The 17,482-nt window shown below is 32.6% G+C and overlaps 2 protein-coding genes across 2 annotated transcripts in view; both read right to left on the bottom strand.

Annotated features, from left to right (window-relative positions):
• Positions 1–5,165, bottom strand: part of LOC145619421 (putative LRR receptor-like serine/threonine-protein kinase At1g05700) — a 14,792-nt gene extending 9,627 nt beyond the window's left edge. The window contains exon 1 of the mRNA XM_081674107.1: positions 4,876–5,165. Coding sequence (XP_081530233.1) covers positions 4,876–5,020 — 145 coding nt within the window. The 5' untranslated portion in view covers positions 5,021–5,165. The remainder of the gene's footprint in view (positions 1–4,875) is intronic.
• A 1,206-nt stretch (positions 5,166–6,371) lies between these two features.
• On the bottom strand, positions 6,372–10,799 carry LOC145619860 (putative LRR receptor-like serine/threonine-protein kinase At4g29180). Its single transcript, XM_081674550.1, has 13 exons — positions 10,796–10,799; positions 9,872–10,409; positions 9,246–9,715; positions 9,014–9,152; positions 8,814–8,885; positions 8,664–8,723; positions 8,420–8,524; positions 8,131–8,310; positions 7,834–8,038; positions 7,627–7,738; positions 7,497–7,556; positions 7,204–7,393; positions 6,372–6,780 (listed from the first exon to the last, which is right to left on the bottom strand). The coding sequence occupies exons 1-13, from the start codon at positions 10,797–10,799 to the stop codon at positions 6,372–6,374; spliced, it is 2,544 nt and encodes an 847-aa protein (XP_081530676.1).
• Positions 10,800–17,482: the final 6,683 nt, after the last annotated feature.

The raw sequence follows: 17,482 nt of genomic DNA, 5'->3' as shown, positions 1-17,482 counted from the left end.
AATTTTAAAACTTATAATGCAAGAAAACAATTAAGATATCACCAAAAAAATATTTATATACAAAATGTATATGAAAATTCGTGCATCGCACGCCACATAAGAAAAAGTAATATTTCGACCAATGAAAAATTAGATTTATATATTAATTTAGAAATTACAAAAAAAAAAATAAAAAAAAAATGAAATATTTAAAACCGTGCATCGCACGGGCTTACATCTAGTTAAGAATAAATAGAGAGGGTCATATAGTTCTTGTGTTTTTGTTTACTTGTTCCATTTTTTTTATCACGATATTCTATACACATATTTATTCAAAAAATAAAGTTTTATGTGAGATCCAACTTACTATGAGTCTAGCTTATAATAACATTATATACTACGTACATGTTCACCATATATATCCGACACCCTTTATTGATTTTGGCACATTCTTATGTGAGAAGAGCGTATTTTTGCTCTCACATAGGGGTATGTCAAAATTAATTAAGAGTGTGTCAAAATTATCTCCCCACAAATTACCTTTAATTTTTCTGTCGTCCTTTTTTTCCTTCTTGTTTACAGAGCCAAAAGGCGGGTGATAAGAATCAAGTTTCCCCTCCTTAAACCCGGATGAAAATTCTAAGTAATCAGGCTATCCATGACTCACACGTTCTCTCCTCTTTTGTAACATAATTTCACCATCTTTTGTGATTACTCATGTGGAATTTTTATTTTATTTATTTTATTTTATTTTGGAGGAAACTCAAGTGGATTTTTGTTAAACTTGTTCCAATTTGTATTTTTAAATTATCAATTTTTTTTTTTAAAAATAATTTTCTCTTATTGCTAATTATACAGGTATATTTTTATTTACTGGTAAATAAAGATGTAAATGGTTGAAGTTATACATCAGTATTGTCAAGCGTAAAAGTCAAACAGTAACATGTAATAACATAGAACAGGTAAAGTATTATATAAACTATTGTTGGATACATCATAATGTGTATTTTTGTAATATCAACTTTTTATATACGAGTAATATTTCTTAATAAGGGTAGAAAATTAACTATATTCACTATATAAGTTATGTATTGACAAGTGTATCATTCAAAAGAAAAATTCATCTTATTGATGAACAAAATATATATGTTTCTCAAATATCAAAGTGGTAAATAAATTCAAAATTTTTTATTGCTACTAAAAGTAGCGGTTTTACCACCAGTTCAAGTAGTAGTAATTTAGCCTGTAATATTACAATTTTAACCCTTTGATAAATATACTTTGTTTTTCAAAATAACAATATTGGGGCGACCTCCATTCAAAATGACAGCATTTATGTAGAATCAAAAGGAGTACGTACATACTAGCTGTCAAAAAAAAAAAAAAAAAGGAGTACATACTACTCTATACATTGCATATATATTGTACTTGGTCAAAGGTTACTTGAGGGGTTACTCGATCATGAGTAAGTCGAGTAACTCGAGTAACCCCAATCACACGGTGTACGTAGCCAACCACATAGAAAAATTCCCCTTAATGTTATGGGACAGAATTAATAAGAGTATTTCAAGCATTTTAACCAAAAAGGTTTATCAAATAAAGAAAGGAAATTTTTGATTTTAATGATCTCAATTTTAAACCATTTGCATTTAATAATGGTGATTCCAGCATTAAATTATTTTTTAACCATTCAAATTTAAGGGGCATTTGCTTTTGTTGTGCCAAGTTATCAAACCTAATTGCCTTGCTTATATTTTATTTATTTATTTATTTATCTTTTAAACTATACACCACCTCCCATCGTCGACTATTTTCCCTACTAAAAAAAAAAACTAATGTTTCAGGGCCTGTTCTCTCCAGCTTAATTTCTATTCAGTTCAGTTCAGTCCAGTTCAACTCAGCTCAGCTCAATTCAGTTCAAATCAGTTCAGTTCAGCCCAACTCAGTTCAATTTACTACCTCCGTTTCATATTTTTTGCAACTTTTGCCAAAAATGGATGCTACACATTATTTGCAACTAATATTTTCTTTCCTTTTTAGGTTGTCATTTCTCTCTTTCTCTCTCCTCATCACATGCATTCTTAATTTTCTCTCTCTATCTTACACTCACAAACAAATTTTGCCTAAGAGTCCGTGCACTCTTCAAAGTTGCAAAAAATGTGAAACGGAGGTAGTAGTTCAGTTCAGCTCAGTACCGAATTTTTTTCTCTCATAAACAGTTCAGTTCAGTTAAGTTCAGTCTAATAAATGACAACATGCCGGTCAATAGTAAAAAAGGTTAAGAAATAAACAGGCATCAGTGGGACCAAAGAAATAAACCGAATACTCCTAATTGTACAGATTGTTAAAAAATAATTGAAGTTTAGTACTGGTATCATTAATGAATGACATAAAGATCAGAATTTTAGCTTGTCAAAAAAAATAAAAAAATAAAAAAGATCAGAATATTAACACTACTTTTTGTGCAACTAATTTAAAACTAAGTACATACTCCCTTTGCCCAATTATTTATTGCTCGTTTTTTTATTAAGGAAAATAGGAAATTAAGGATAGTAAAAGATAGTAAGATGCTATGTAGTATTCCGTACTTTTAAAAGCATTGGAATTCTATATGTGAAAGGCAAAATAAAAATAAGGAAAATTTGTCAGAAAAAACCATTTATAACAACTATTTTGTCGGAAAAAACCTTATAAAATTTTTTTGGCAAGGAGAAACCAAATTGTAAAATTTTTTTGTTGAAAACAACCTGAGATCTCTAATCACTCAATTAACTACTAATTTCCCCTTAATTCTTCTAATTACTCATAAATCTCATTAACCATTTAATAATTAAGTTGATTTATAAAATAAAAAAATAAAAACCACCCTCACCTTCACCACCACCATCCACCCTCTCCTTCTCCCCCTCCCATGGCAGCAGCTAAGCAGCCTCCTCCCCCATCTCCAGTCGTCGCCTGGATCCCCTCACCCCCGCTAACCAACCTCTACCACCGAACTGACCCCCTCCCATTTCCCTTTTTCGATAAACCACCCACCAACCTTCTGCCATAACCACAACCCAGAAAACCACCCCAAAACCCCAACCAAAACGCTTCATACGCAACCACCCCTCCTCGATCTTCAACAATCCCTCCTTAAATGCCGCAATCTCTCTCCTCCCATCTAATTTCAACTTTGAAATCCACAAATCCGTTCACAAATACGCAGAAGATCTAGTGTACGTTGGTGGTTTCTTTTGGTAGAATTTTTGGGTTAGGGTTTAGGAGGGTGGTCAGTGAGGGTAAATGGGAAAGTGAAGGGGTCAATTCGGCGGTAGAGGTTGATCGGCGGGGGTAAAGGGGAGGGGGGGAGGGGGCTGCTGCCATGGTGGTGAGGGTGGGGTTTTTTCTTTTTTTTCTTTTTTTTTTTTTAAATTTATAAATTAACTTATTTATTAAATATTTAGTGAGAGTTATGGGTAATTAGAAGAATTAAGGGGAAATTAGTGGTTAATGGAGTGATTAGGGATCCTAGGTTGTTTTCAACAAAAATATTTTACAATTTGGTTTTTTCTTGCCAAAAATTTTTTAAAAGGTTTTTTCCGACAAAATAGTTGTTATAAATGGTTTTTTCTGACAAATTTTCCTAAAAATAATACTCCATCCTGTCATATACGAAGTAGAATCTTTTTGGACGGTTAAACATTAAAGGAGTCTTCTAAATTTCTATCTATATAACAAAAAATCTAGATTTTTTTTTAGCAAAAAAAAAAAAAAATCATAATGAGCTCTACTTTAATTCGTCTGGATGAGCATATTATTAATATTTACTTTTTATATTTTTTGCTAGTGTGAGATAGTTACAATTAAAGATTTGCCTTAATGTACATAAATGAGAATAACGTTATGAAATTAAGAGTGTAATATTTAATAAAGATTTTTTTTTATATATAAACTTTTAATAAAGATTTAGGGTGTGTGTTATTAACCTGATTTCATTAATCTAAACTTATTAGTAAAACTTATTTTAGTTATAATTTAAACATAGATTACTCTTATCAAAACTTATTTATCTTAGAGCTCGCCCCAGTTTCTCAATTGAGAAACAATCATGTTTCTTAAAATGGCAAATACTGTAAATAATGTCAAACTTTTCAATATTTTATTATTTTTCTTGCTGACTCATCCTCTTCCTTCTCCTTTCATTTTCATCATCATTTCTTCAATCTTTTGAATCATCATCAATGGCAGAAGAATTCCATCACCATAACCAACACCATCCCCAACACCACCAATACTATAACAAACCCCGACCTTAACACCACCACATCCGGCGGTTTCGCCGTCGAATTTAACGAAAAACCCTAAGAATAATATATAAATTAAGGGCATGGTTAACCCCAAGTGGTAGGTTATTGTCATTGTCTAAGAATGTTCCCTCCATTGTTGAAGAATTATGCGATTTTTATTGTTGAAAACTGCTCATCAAAGTCCATTGTCGAGGAGAGAGAAATTGAGAGCATGGGTATTTTGAGGAGAGAGAAGTTGAGAGCACTGGGTATTTTTTTATCAAAAAACCAAAATGCCCTTTTGAGAAACATACAATGTTTTTCATGTTGAGAAACTTGTATTTCTTTATTTAAACTAAACTTATTAGACATGAAATAAGTGAAAATAAAGTGAACAAAACTTATCTTTAGTTAGTTTTATATATGAAAAAGGCTAAAAAAAAAAAATATTTAATAACATGAAATTTAGAGAAATATTGGGATTATTTAATGGAAAATGTACTATAATATTATTTAAAAATAAACTTAAGTTTTGGACATTAAGAATCCGGCCTTAAATAATGAGACGGAGGGAGTACTCCGTAGTATATAAGATTGATGCCCATAAGAAGGAAAATAAATGAGTTACCACTTGTGTCCCGTGCTTCTGTAAGGTGCCTCCTATGATGCCGGTAGTGATGAATGCCTTGTGATTTGGTAGCGGTGACGACAGTGGGCGCGGTGGTACCAAGAAACACAATCAAACTTAGAATACAAGTAGTGAGTTTCAGCATTTTATAAGAAAGTGCTGATGAATTTGTAAAATCAATTTGTTATGGAGTTTAGTAATAGCTATAGAGTTTGAGAATGGGCTTAACATCCATAATAAACTGGTGGAAGCTACACGCTGCAAGCCTGCAAGTGAAGTGAAGTCATGCCTTGAGTCAATGAGTAAATTTCCAAGGACTAGTGTGGCCCAAGATACACCCTGTGAATTTTTGTTTTAGGCTGTTGTAGGTCACACCAATTTGCAAGCAACTTGACCAATTTGAACCATAATAATTTTCGTTTTTGGTACGACTAAATTTGGCTGAATAATTGTACTACTCGTCCTTTACAAAACTATAATACCTCTATTTTATTTTAGGTGCTTTGAAAAATTAGTTTTAATAATCTCAGCTTTGGTCGGTTTTGTTTAAAATAAATAATTTAAACTTTTGATCAATTTCAAATAACCTGAATTTTGAAGGTATTCGTTTTTATTAATGGGAAATTCTGAATGGTGACCTTCAAGATTCGAAAATTTTGATAATTAGTTTTAGGATTGAACCTCACTTGGGCTATGTTAACAAGCTGCAGGAGCCATTGCTGTGTAAGTAATAGCCGGGCTCATCTCAATTGAACTATTATCGGATTCTATTATTGAGTTTCTTTCGTTCAGCTCCATTTGTAAGCACTCTTTCAATTCGGTAACAATGTGACTCATTGTTGGTCTTTCAAATAACTTTTCTCATTCAGCTGTTGTGTAATACAGTATGATACCTAAACAAAATGAGCCTACATGTCATATAAGTTGTGTAATATGTATAAATAGGATTTATTAACACATAATTGTGTCTAGTTTGTTAAATTTTGCAGGCTTAAATTTTGAATGGATCACATAATTGTGTCTAGTTTGTTAAGATGGTTGGTTTACTATTAGATGCTTCTAAAACCTTCAGGCATATGCTTTCAATGACAGAGATGTACTATATGTGTGAATATAACATTTCATTAAGAGGGTAACATTCGAATATTTAGAAACCTCTTAATAACTGTGACATCTTTAAGGTCTGTGATGCATATTGGGAATGCAGAGGATTGTATTATGGATCAATGCAAATTGACAGGTAAAATGGAAAGCTTCCACTGTCGTGACTTTGCCACTCGTTTAGTAATCTATTAAGCCTGCACAACCACCAAAGAAAAAAGAAACCAGCATATGTATTTTTGTAATCTGATTCCACATCACAAAAACTATAGGTAATGAAAATAGTACTAATTGTGTTTCACACAAAGCAATGAAAGTTATGCAACAAGGCCGAAATAGGAAGACATATGTCTGGAATGCAATTAAGCCAATAACAAATTATGTGACTCTTATTGTTATCTTACTTCTGGAGCCATTTCTGTGTTCGCGGTCACTAGGCACATTTCTGTCGAATCATTAGGAACTGTTGTATCATGTTCAGTGTTCAGCACCATAGCTAGGCATTCTTTCAATTCAGTGACAATCTGACTCATTGTTGGCCTTTCCATAGCAGTTCGCTTCACACACGCCATAGCTATATCTATTACCCTCCAAACAGAATTCGTGTTCTGAACATCCTGCAACCTTCCATCCAAGATTTCCCTCATATCCCCCGTTTCAAGAAAGGGAATCACCCATTGAACCAACTTTATAACTTTTTCTTCAATATTCACCATTGCCTCTTTACCTGTGATTAACTCCAATAGAACCACCCCAAAACTGTATACATCACTTTTCTCTTTCAAATGCTCTGTTTCATGATACCTAAACAAAAACAATTGTTAATATACTATTTATACATCACTCTCAATAATTCCTAGCATGCTTTGGTTTCAAAATTCATTAAATTTTTCATATGCACTAGATTAGAATCAGAACACATGTTCTTAATGGTATTAGCTGCTTAATATGTAAATCAATAAACAAGTATGAGTTATACATAAATGAACTGCTAATGCCACAAATGGTTGAGTTACATGTAATAGCAATGCAAAGATTATACATGTATAACTACAACTACTAATGGCAATGGCATTGCACTTTGCACAAAAAAATGGCAATAGACAAAAAAATGTGATACATCAGTTTGATCCTACTGTCAAAATTCTAGGAAAGTTTTATCTTGTCTAGCATTATTTTATCCAAAAATGTTGCATAATGAAGGGCTAGGCTTTAGGGTGTGCTTACTGAGGATCGAGATAACCTGGTGTACCGATCACCCTTGTTGATACATGGGTTCTAGTTTCATCTGGGAAAATTTTGGACATACCAAAATCTGCAATCTTTGCCTGGAGAATTTCATCCAATAAGATATTTTCGGTTTTCAAATCTCTGTGGACTACAGGGGGCCTGCAACCGTTGTGCAAGTATTCCAGTCCTACAATTAAGATTATGTGCAAACAATGTCATGGTTAAACATAGCTTGATATAACCTCTAATTTCCAAACAAAAATTTAAATATACATACACTACTTGCTGACCTTGTGCAGAATCTAATGCTATCTGGAGCCTCAATTTCCAGCTTAGTGGCTTCGAAGCTGGTAGAAAGAAGTAATGAAGAGCACCATGAATTTCTTTTAACACAAATGTTATAACATGAATGTTACAAATTTAGCAAGGTATAAAGCATATACTCGTAAACTAGAGCTAAGTTTGTTTCTTCTTCACAGTATCCAATTAGAGAAACCAAGTTTTTATGACGAATATCCATTAAAAGTTCAACCTGTTGTTAAATTGAATGCGGATCAATAAGGAAAAAAAAATGAAACAAGCAGCCATGACCATAGATATTAAATTTCCAACTTGTTCGGATCAAACCTCTGTTGTGAATTGTTCAGAAGCGAGGATTGATTGAGACAACATTTTAACAGCCACATCCGTGCCATCATTTAGGCAACCGTAGTAAACTACTCCAAACCCACCCCTTCCTAGTTCTCTTTGGAAGCCATTGGTCATGCTTGTTAACTCGGAATTAGTAAACCGTGTGACTTCTCCCTTCCTTTTGCCGTGGTATGGACTTGGTCTTTCATACAGTCTGTGAATAAAGGTTCACTCATTAACTAAAGAATCCGAAGAGTATCATGATTTAAATCACATCATCATTTAGTAATGTACTTAACATATGCGGAATTGTACCTAGCAATACGTTTCTTGTATATAAAACAAATGATGAATCCTGCAACAAGTAGAACCAATAGAGCAGAAATTGATGCTACATGAACTACGTGTGCTTTACTTATCTTCTTCTTCAAAGTACAGGATTTCGTCGAACATAGGCCTGGAAAGTTTTCCATACTTAACTCGGCCAAAACAACATAAACAAGTCAGAGACATATGCTTATGGGAAGGGGAATTGTCAAAGAGAGAAAGCTATAAGCTCGTGAATATCTTTTGATAATAATACCTTAAAGACAGAGTTCCTGCTGCAGATTTTTCTAGCAGTAGCTCAGGAACTGAACCAGTGAAGTTATTTTTTGAAATGTTTCTGCAAACAGTGATCGTCTTAATACTTCCACATACTTTGAACATATAATACCCCTGTCTGAATTTAGCTGTCACTTTGCTAGTCAATTAATTTCAGACGGAGGGAGCTTAGAGGAGAAGAAAACGAGAGATAAAATGAAAAATAAACTGACAAGGTTTTTAACATTGGCAAGTCTGCAAGAAGCTCAGGTATCATCCCAGTGAGGTTGTTGTCTGACAAATCCCTGGAATTCACGATATTATCCACAGGTAAGAATCTTGAAATGACTGAAATCATGCAGACCTCAAAGCAAAACTGTTATAAAAAACATTACAGTATCTGTAACGATGTAAGATCAGCAAATGACGCTGCAATATTTCCTGTAAGTCCTTTTGAACTAAGATTCCTGATAACAAAATTGAACGGACTAAGTTCAGTACTCGTTAATTACCAATTGAACAATACGAATAACTGAAAGCTGCTAAAATAAGAAGTACAATTATAAGTTCTCAGCCAGCTAGCTTTAAATCTTACACTGAAGTTATTCTGGAGAAATTGGAACTGTCATAGTTGCAGACAACACCAGCCCATGAGTACCTCTTTGGAAAGTATGGATCTCCTTGCCAATCGTTCATCCGCTTATAGAATGACTTAATTTGGTTGAGAGCAAGAACTAATACAAGTGTAACCAATTGACCTCATATCAAAAGACAAGCATTCACTAATCATTCAGCGGTAATGATAGATTATGTAGTAAAAAATTTACCATCTGCTGCATCAGTGGACAGTTCTGAAATTATAATGCCGTTAAACACTTCAATGGCATTCACTATTGGAGGAAGGGTAGAATTCTTGGTACTTTGGATGGTAATATTAAGATAGGAGTCGGTAATTGGTTTCCGGTTGATAATGGTTATAGCTTGTAAGTAAGGCAGTGTAACGATGTCGGATTGTTGCACTCCATTTAAAGTGATAGCAAGTTCCCTGACTTCACCTTTACGAAGTTCTGAAATCTCAGCAACATAGAGGAAGAAGTAAATTCCTGTGCTTATATCACTTTCTTGCTTGCAGAATATTTCTATAGATTGATTTAGATCTTTTGGTACAAAGGCTGCTTTCATAACTGGTGATGGCAATAAATAGTCATCCGAGTCAACTCTGGACATGGTCTGAATGAAGCTCCCTGAAGTTGGGTGTGTAGGTGTCCAAATGCGGTCAAAGACATCATCCTTGTATCTGAAACAAAGATTAATTAGCCCCAAAATCATATAATATAATGAAGGTTATAGACTTATAGTTATATTATATACTTTACTTGTACTTGATCAAACTGACTATCATCCATTTTCAGTGCAATTTATGTATTACAGTTAATAGTCAACAAAAACTTACCTTATTTTATTTGAGCTCAACGAATAGTAATTTCGATAAACAAGATCAAGCGAGCCAGAGTCTCTTTTATAGATGGAGTCAGTTAGATGCCTTAGTTCTAATCCTGATATAAAAGGTGTTCCTGAACCTGTATTCACGACGCAGACATACAAGAAATCCGTGGATGGTGTGTGTATGATTTCTTTCCTGACTCTCTGATACGAAGTATCTAATTTGACAGTGGCCCATAAATCAACCCCAAGGAGTAGATCAAATGTTGGAGGTTTATTCAACGAATCGTAGTTTCCATACAAAAAATAAGCTCTGATAAAATAGTTTCTGCCTTTCCCTTGAGATGGTTTCAGAGTGTAGCAATTCTTGGTTCCCTCAGGAAAACTTCTGAGATTTGTGTACTGCTGCTTGAATTTGTCTGATTTGTATTCTGGAAGAATGTCCATATTAATTCCACTGTCAATATAATGTTCATCTGGTGTGTAATACAATGTTGTAGAACTATCTGTGTAGCTTGCACTTGTCCCACAATCAATGCTTATGAATCCTGTTACCAGTCAACACAAAAGTTAACAGCAGATTTGTTGAAAATTGTTGTTACAAATTGTTGTTAGTGGTTAGTCATAAACTAATTGTATAAGAATATGTTGTTCTAATGTTAGGCATGATCTAAAAATGATTATGGGATCATGTTTTTTACTTAGAGAGAGAGAGAGAGAGAGAGAGAGAGAAGTAATAAGCCCTTACAAGTCATTTTCTGTTTTATGAGTGCCTAAAATAATGAAGGGAAAACCACCATGGCAAGAATGGTTTGTTTTTATTTGTTTTGACAGTGAGAGCAAAGAAAGAAAAGCACAAGCAAAAATTTAAAAAGACCAAAAAAAGACACTCCCGTGCACGAGCCTTTCCAGCCAACCAGTGTACAGGAATTACCCATTTCCGAGGAACCTTAAGAATTTTACAAGCCGTAGTGGTAGACAGAAGAACCGGATATCCCGAAGTAACTAGTATAAAGAAACCTCGTCCCTCGGGCTAACATCAGACACAAAAGCTCACAATCCGAGTAAATAAGAATCCTACGAAAACCACGAGAAAAGGCATTGCGTAACCCCCGGAAACAAGAGTGGTTGAAAAAGAAAGTATGTGATGATAATGAGAATCATGCTGAAGAGAAGTAATTCACAAATTACAAAAAAAATTATCGTAAATATGTGCGAGCTGAGTGCAATTCTACATAAAAAAAGTTGATAAATCATACTCCCTCCATTTCGTAATAATCGCAACACTAGATGTTGCACAAAGTTTTAGGATAATTATAGAGTGATGACCTAACCAAAAGGTGAATTTTATAATATCAAGTATTGTTAGAGGGAATAAATTTATATGTTAGTAGGAGAAAGCAACGATAAAAAAAAGTAGTGTAAATGGGATTGGTAGGAGAGTAAAGTAATAAAATAATTATATGTCCTTACTACTCCCTCAGTGTTTTAATAAGTGTTACACTTACCAAATCCGGTCGTGTTTTAATAAGTGTCACACTTCCTTTTTTGGCAAAAAACTAAACTAAAATATTTATCTCTCTCCTCTCATGGTCTCCACCTAAATCCACTTAGTTATTTTATTATACATTTCCTCTCACATTCATTACTTTTCAATAAACTATTGACCCCACTATTTTTCTTTTACAGTTTTTTAATACTCTAACTACCCCACTTACCTCTTATTTTATTTAAGTCAATTTAATTGCCTAAAACTATGTGCCGGTCAAACTGTAACACTTTAAAAACACGGATGGAGTAAACAATAAGGATTGTTGCAATTATTATGAAACGGATATGAAAGGAAAGTGTTGCAATTATTACGAAATGGAGAAAGTGGTATTTATATAGGATTTTTAGCCACGTTATGCTGCTTTTATAATTATTTTTTAGTTCATTTAGTTGCTTTAAAGGTCGCATTTGTAAGTTTGATTATCGTACTCTATTACGTTTCGCTAATGGCTTTCTTAGTGTTTCAGCCTTTCAAGTAATTTTTTAAGTTATTTGGACACTTTCTAAGTGTTTAGAGTTCACTAGGATAATTGACAGTTGATTCATATTGTAAATTGGTTGAAGAAACAAAGGGTTTGTAATCGATTCTCTGATTAGTCGTGAAGTGTGATGTACGAGTCTATGGCTTAACGTAAATGTCTTGGTTTGAATTGAGTGTTGAAGGTAAAGATGCTATGGGCCGTGTCAGGTTGTTGTGCCTCGTGCCAGGCCCACGTGCTTTGGCGTTAGTTAGGCCCGACCCATGGCTCGGCCCACGAGTATCATGTCGTGTCGGGCCTAAGTTTTCAAAAGGTTAGCCCGTGCACGGCCCAAGCCCACGTACCTTCGTGCCGGGCTTGCGTGCCTAAGAAAAATTGCATTGACTTTGTCGTGCTGGGCCCGGTCATGCCGTGCCTTATCATGCTTCTCATAAATAAAGGCGGCCCACGACCCACACGCAAAGTATTGTGCCGTGCAGTGCTTTTTTCGTGCTGGGCTTTGTGCCGACCCGGCGCAATAATATTGCAAGTAAGGCTTAGCTGCCAAGCAATCCGTGTTTCGAAGCTGCACCCGCATGCCGAGCTGCTTCGTTAGGCATCTACAAGCAAGCGACAAGCAACGAATATGCCTCACCCACAGAGGCCACGGTTTTTGCTGCGCCTATAGCCCATTAGACGCACATGTCTTACGTGTTGGTTCATTATCGACATCGTAGCTTCGTCATCACCATTAGTCCATTGCTAACTTATGCAATTTTTTTTTATTTCTTTTCTTCAATTAATTTGTTTATTTAAGGGCTTTTTTATTATTTTTTTTATTATGTTGTTTAAGAATTTAAGTTTCTTGACATTTTTTCATTTTTACGCTCGTGGTAGTATTCTCTGTAACTCTAGTCGTTTCTCAATAGCATCTCTCCAGGGATGATTCTTGTATTTATTATTTCATTCGATTTCTATCTTTTACTCCTTTTTCTTAATTTATTTGTTGCTTTTAATTATGTTTCTTTTTTAGATTTAGTATTTATTGTTAATTTCATGTTTGAGTAGTTTATTTTATAGGGTTTGAGAACCCATATATATGTTTATACAATGAATCTTGATTAATATTTGTTGGTGGTTTGATTAAGATTTGATATCTCTAATTGATAACAGTTTTAGCTGATCTTGCAACCTGAACAATTTGATTAATCCATGTTAATAAGAGTTTTGAATCGAAAAATCATACTTTTAGAGGCTTAGAACCTACATATAATTAGCAATTTTGATCATGTTAGCGATTGTACTGTATATGCTGAATTGAAAGTATTCCGACCCGATTGTAGGCTTAGCACCTGCTTTAGATACTTGATTAGTTGAATTAATAATGATATTTTGATTGATTTAAAACTTAAAACAATCTGGCGTAGGTTTATTTATATTTGGTTTTGTTACTTTTAATAATCTTGACTATCTTTTTATCTAGATATTGTGACAGGATAAAATTTCTGTAAATGCTATATTAAATAGTTATTTTCTTGTGATTCGACTTTACTTATCCTACTACATTGTAAGTTAGCTTTGTTAGAATTTTATTTTTGACAAGGGCCGGTGGCAACTTATTAGAAGTAATTTTAATATGGCATTGGTGATATATATTGTGCAACATCAAATCATTGGAAGTAAGAAATATGTATTGTTGTTATTGCAATAACAATATCTGTTGAGGTCACACGTCAAGATCAAACTGTCATTATAACCGAATTGTTGGTACTCCAAAATTGAAGGCGACATCACATGAGTGTGCATCTCGACTTCAACAATTTGAAGAATTTCCAATCGCAACGTTCGTGTTACTGCCGTTACGATTGCGGGAGGGTGTTAGAGATAATATCGGAAAATATATGTGTGATATATTTTCCGTATTGATCTTATTAGGAGATTTATATATTTAGGTTTATTATATGTTAAGATATTATTTTAGTATATCTTTTAGGAAGATTGTTTCCTATCTTATGTTCTTAGGTTTTGTATAAATGCTCTACCTATTGATGAATAATAATCAAGTCATTCTATTCACTCTTCTCTATTAATTTGGCATGGTATCAAGAGCAGGTTAGATCTTGGGATATTTCACAAAAATTTTCCTCCTGCCGGTGGGTTAGAAAATTAAACTCACCGGCGGGATTCATAAATTTTACCCAAAAATTCCGTTGTGAAATTTTTTTTTTCTTTTTTGTGAGTTTATTCGAGCATGATTTTGCTCCTTTGGATATGAGTTTGGTTTTACTCAGAAAAACCAATAAGAGATTTGAGTGTGGTTTACTCTGAAAGACCAATAAGAGATTTGAGTGTGGTTTACTCTGAAAGACCAATAAGAAATTTGAGTGTGGTTTACTCTGAAAAACCAATATTTGATTGGAACTCGGTTTTGATCTGGAAAAACCAAAAATTGTTATATTTGCAGGTTCGAAAAGAATGACGTTCCTGTTTGATTGATGACAGATGAGTTAAAAAAGATGAACGTTCTCATCATTGAAGAAAAAAAAAAACAAAAAAAAATTGAAGGCGACATCACATGAGTGTGCATCTCGACTTCAACAATTTGAAGAATTTCCAATCGCAACGTTCGTGTTACTGCCGTTACGATTGCGGGAGGGTGTTAGAGATAATATCGGAAAATATATGTGTGATATATTTTTCGTTTTGATCTTATTAGGAGAATAATATATTTAGGTTTATTATATGTTAAGATATTATTTTAGTATATCTTTTAGGAAGATTGTTTCCTATCTTATGTTCTTAGGTTTTGTATAAATGCTCTACCTATTGATGAATAATAATCAAGTCATTCTATTCACTCTTCTCTATTAATTTGTCACTCTGCAACTTTTTTTTTTTTTTTTTTTGTCACATTTGATTTTTCACGGTCTCCAAAACTTGGTTCAAAGGTATACATCTCCATTTATATACGCATAAAACTATAAAATTTGATTTTAATAAATACAATGAAACGATTTTAACAAGATCCTACATAATTATATTATCATTTACAAGTTTGACCCATATAAGTTTTATAAGTTTGACCAATATATTTGCAATGGGGGCTAAAAATAAGGGATGCGGGGAGTAGTTAGGTAACTCCTAATCTATAGGAATGTGTTTTCTTTAGTGATTAGTTTGTGTTAGTAGAGTCATAAGAGTAGGGTGTTTAGTGATACAATATTAGGCACCTAATGATTTTGGGGTCGGTCATGTTCGGATGTTCCTTACTTCATTGTTGTGTATTTCGTTTTTAATGGATTGAATAAAAGTTTGGTTTTTCTTTCCCCTCTTTCATCTCTAGTAATAATTTTAACAAGATTTTCAGTCGTACAATCATCCAGTTGCAACAATGCATCTTTTATTTTTCACAGATACAGCCACATGCATATGGCCAATATGAGAGTGGTGTAAACAAAATTTAAATTGCATTAAACTAGTTTACTTCATTATTTTTTTTTTTTATTTTTTTTTTTTTATTTTTTTTTGGTGTTTAGTGAGCCATAAGGGCGGAGATGAGAATCGATCCTAGGATCTCCTGGAATCAGGAGGAAAGCTCTAACCACTTGAGCTATCCCACTTCGAAGAACCTTTATGATTGGATACAAACCCCGACTATTTGCCTATGTGGTTTTTATAGTCGTAGTTCAAATTCTAATATTTTAAATTTTAAATTGTATCATATTAATATCTTTATTATTAGTATAAATTAAGAATAAATATAAAAGTTCCTAATCTCACATAACATAGTATTTCCTTTGTTTATGTTTACTTGTTCTATTTACTTTTCTCTTTTCTCTTTTATTTTTTTTTTATTTTTTTTTTTAAATCACGATCTTCAATTTACATATATATTCAAAAAATAAATTACAGTATTATACAAGAACAACTTACTATGAGTTTAGCCTATAATAACATTACACATACACGTTCATCATATTCCCAAGCAAATTACTTCTAGTTTCTCTCTCTCTCTATTTTTTTAATATTTTTGTATTATATTTTGGTTTTTTTTTTGGTGTTTAGAGAATCGCAAGGCAAGTGATGAGAATCAAGTATCCTCTCCTTAAATCGAGAGGAAAACTCTAAATAATAAATTAAAGCTATCCATGACTCGCTGTCTCCTCATTTGTAACACAACTAGTTTAGTCCCCGTGCGTTGCCGAGATTACGTGGCTATTATTTGTTTAAATATAGTTGTCAATTTTATATTCGAAAAACCGTAATCATAATCTCATTAATTAATTAATTTTCAAAGAAGTATTGTATTTATTTAGTTTGAATATATGAGGGAAAAAAAACAAAGAAAAAAGGGTTTATATACATTATTTTTTGCTGATGTGAAATTTACTAAACTGAAATAATTTTACTACTAAAATTTAATTTTATTGATTCTCTATTATATTTGTTTTTAAAGTTATTAATTTTACTGATTAACAATTATTTTTATTGAACTGAAATTATTTTTGTTGAACTGAATTTTTTTTTTGCTGAGCAGAATTTAATTTTCCTAAACTTAAGTTATATATATATGAATATTATTAAGGAGAAGAGAACACGGTCTAACAACAAGACAATAAAAATAATTAAAGTTTAGTAAAAATTTATTTAAGTTAAGCATATATTATATATTTAATTTTAGTAAATATATTTTAAATAAAAAAATAATTTAAGTTAGTAAATATCAGGTAAAGAGAAAAGGGTTTATATACATTTTAGAATAATTGCACCATTTCTTTCTAGCTCAAGAATTTAGGATAAAAAGGAGCATTATGTTACTACTTTAATGTTTTGAAATAAACATTCTAACCAAAATTTCCTGTCAAAAAAACATTCTTAACAAAAAGGTTTATCAATTAATAAAGAAATGAACGATTTGGTTTTAATGATCTCAACTTTAAGCCATCATTGGTTTTTAATAAACCCAACGTTTAATTTTTTTTAACAATTCAAATTTAAGGGGTATTTGCTTTTGTTTTGTTGGACCAAATTATTAAACCTGCTTTACGTACCATGGTTCCTTAGCACGTTTCAATGCCTAATTTTTTATTTAAATTCCTGTAAAAAAAAATACAGTCCACCACCTCCCATTGTCGACTAACTTCCCCACCACGGCACCACCCAAAATTTTTAACGGACTATTAATGAATGATATAAAGATCGGACTATTAAAACTAACTTATGTACAACAATTTTAATACTAAGGAAATATTCCCTTTGTCCAATTATTTAGTGCTCGGTTTTTCATCAAGGGAATTAAGGGTAGTGGAGAAAATATGTAGTACTCCCTCCGTCCCTTAATACAATGCCTTTTTTTCTTTATTATGTGAGGAATAAATGCTCAAAAGAGGCATTGTATTAAGGGACGGAAGGATTACTTTTTAACGTATTAGAATTCTACATGGGAAAGGTTAAGGAATAAATATAATATTTAATAAAGATTTAGTTGGTGTTATATTAAAAATAAAAATCTTTGATGACATGAAATTTAGAGAAATATTGGTATAATTCATAGGATTTTTTGACTTTTATTACCAAAAAAAATCAAAAAAATGTTTTTTACCACCAAAACT

The sequence above is a fragment of the Chenopodium album genome, chromosome 27, assembly GCF_948465745.1.
Source record: "Chenopodium album chromosome 27, dcCheAlbu1.1, whole genome shotgun sequence".
In the NCBI taxonomy this organism is placed as follows: domain Eukaryota; kingdom Viridiplantae; phylum Streptophyta; class Magnoliopsida; order Caryophyllales; family Amaranthaceae; genus Chenopodium; species Chenopodium album.
This window is presented reverse-complemented; position numbering and strand designations above follow the sequence as displayed.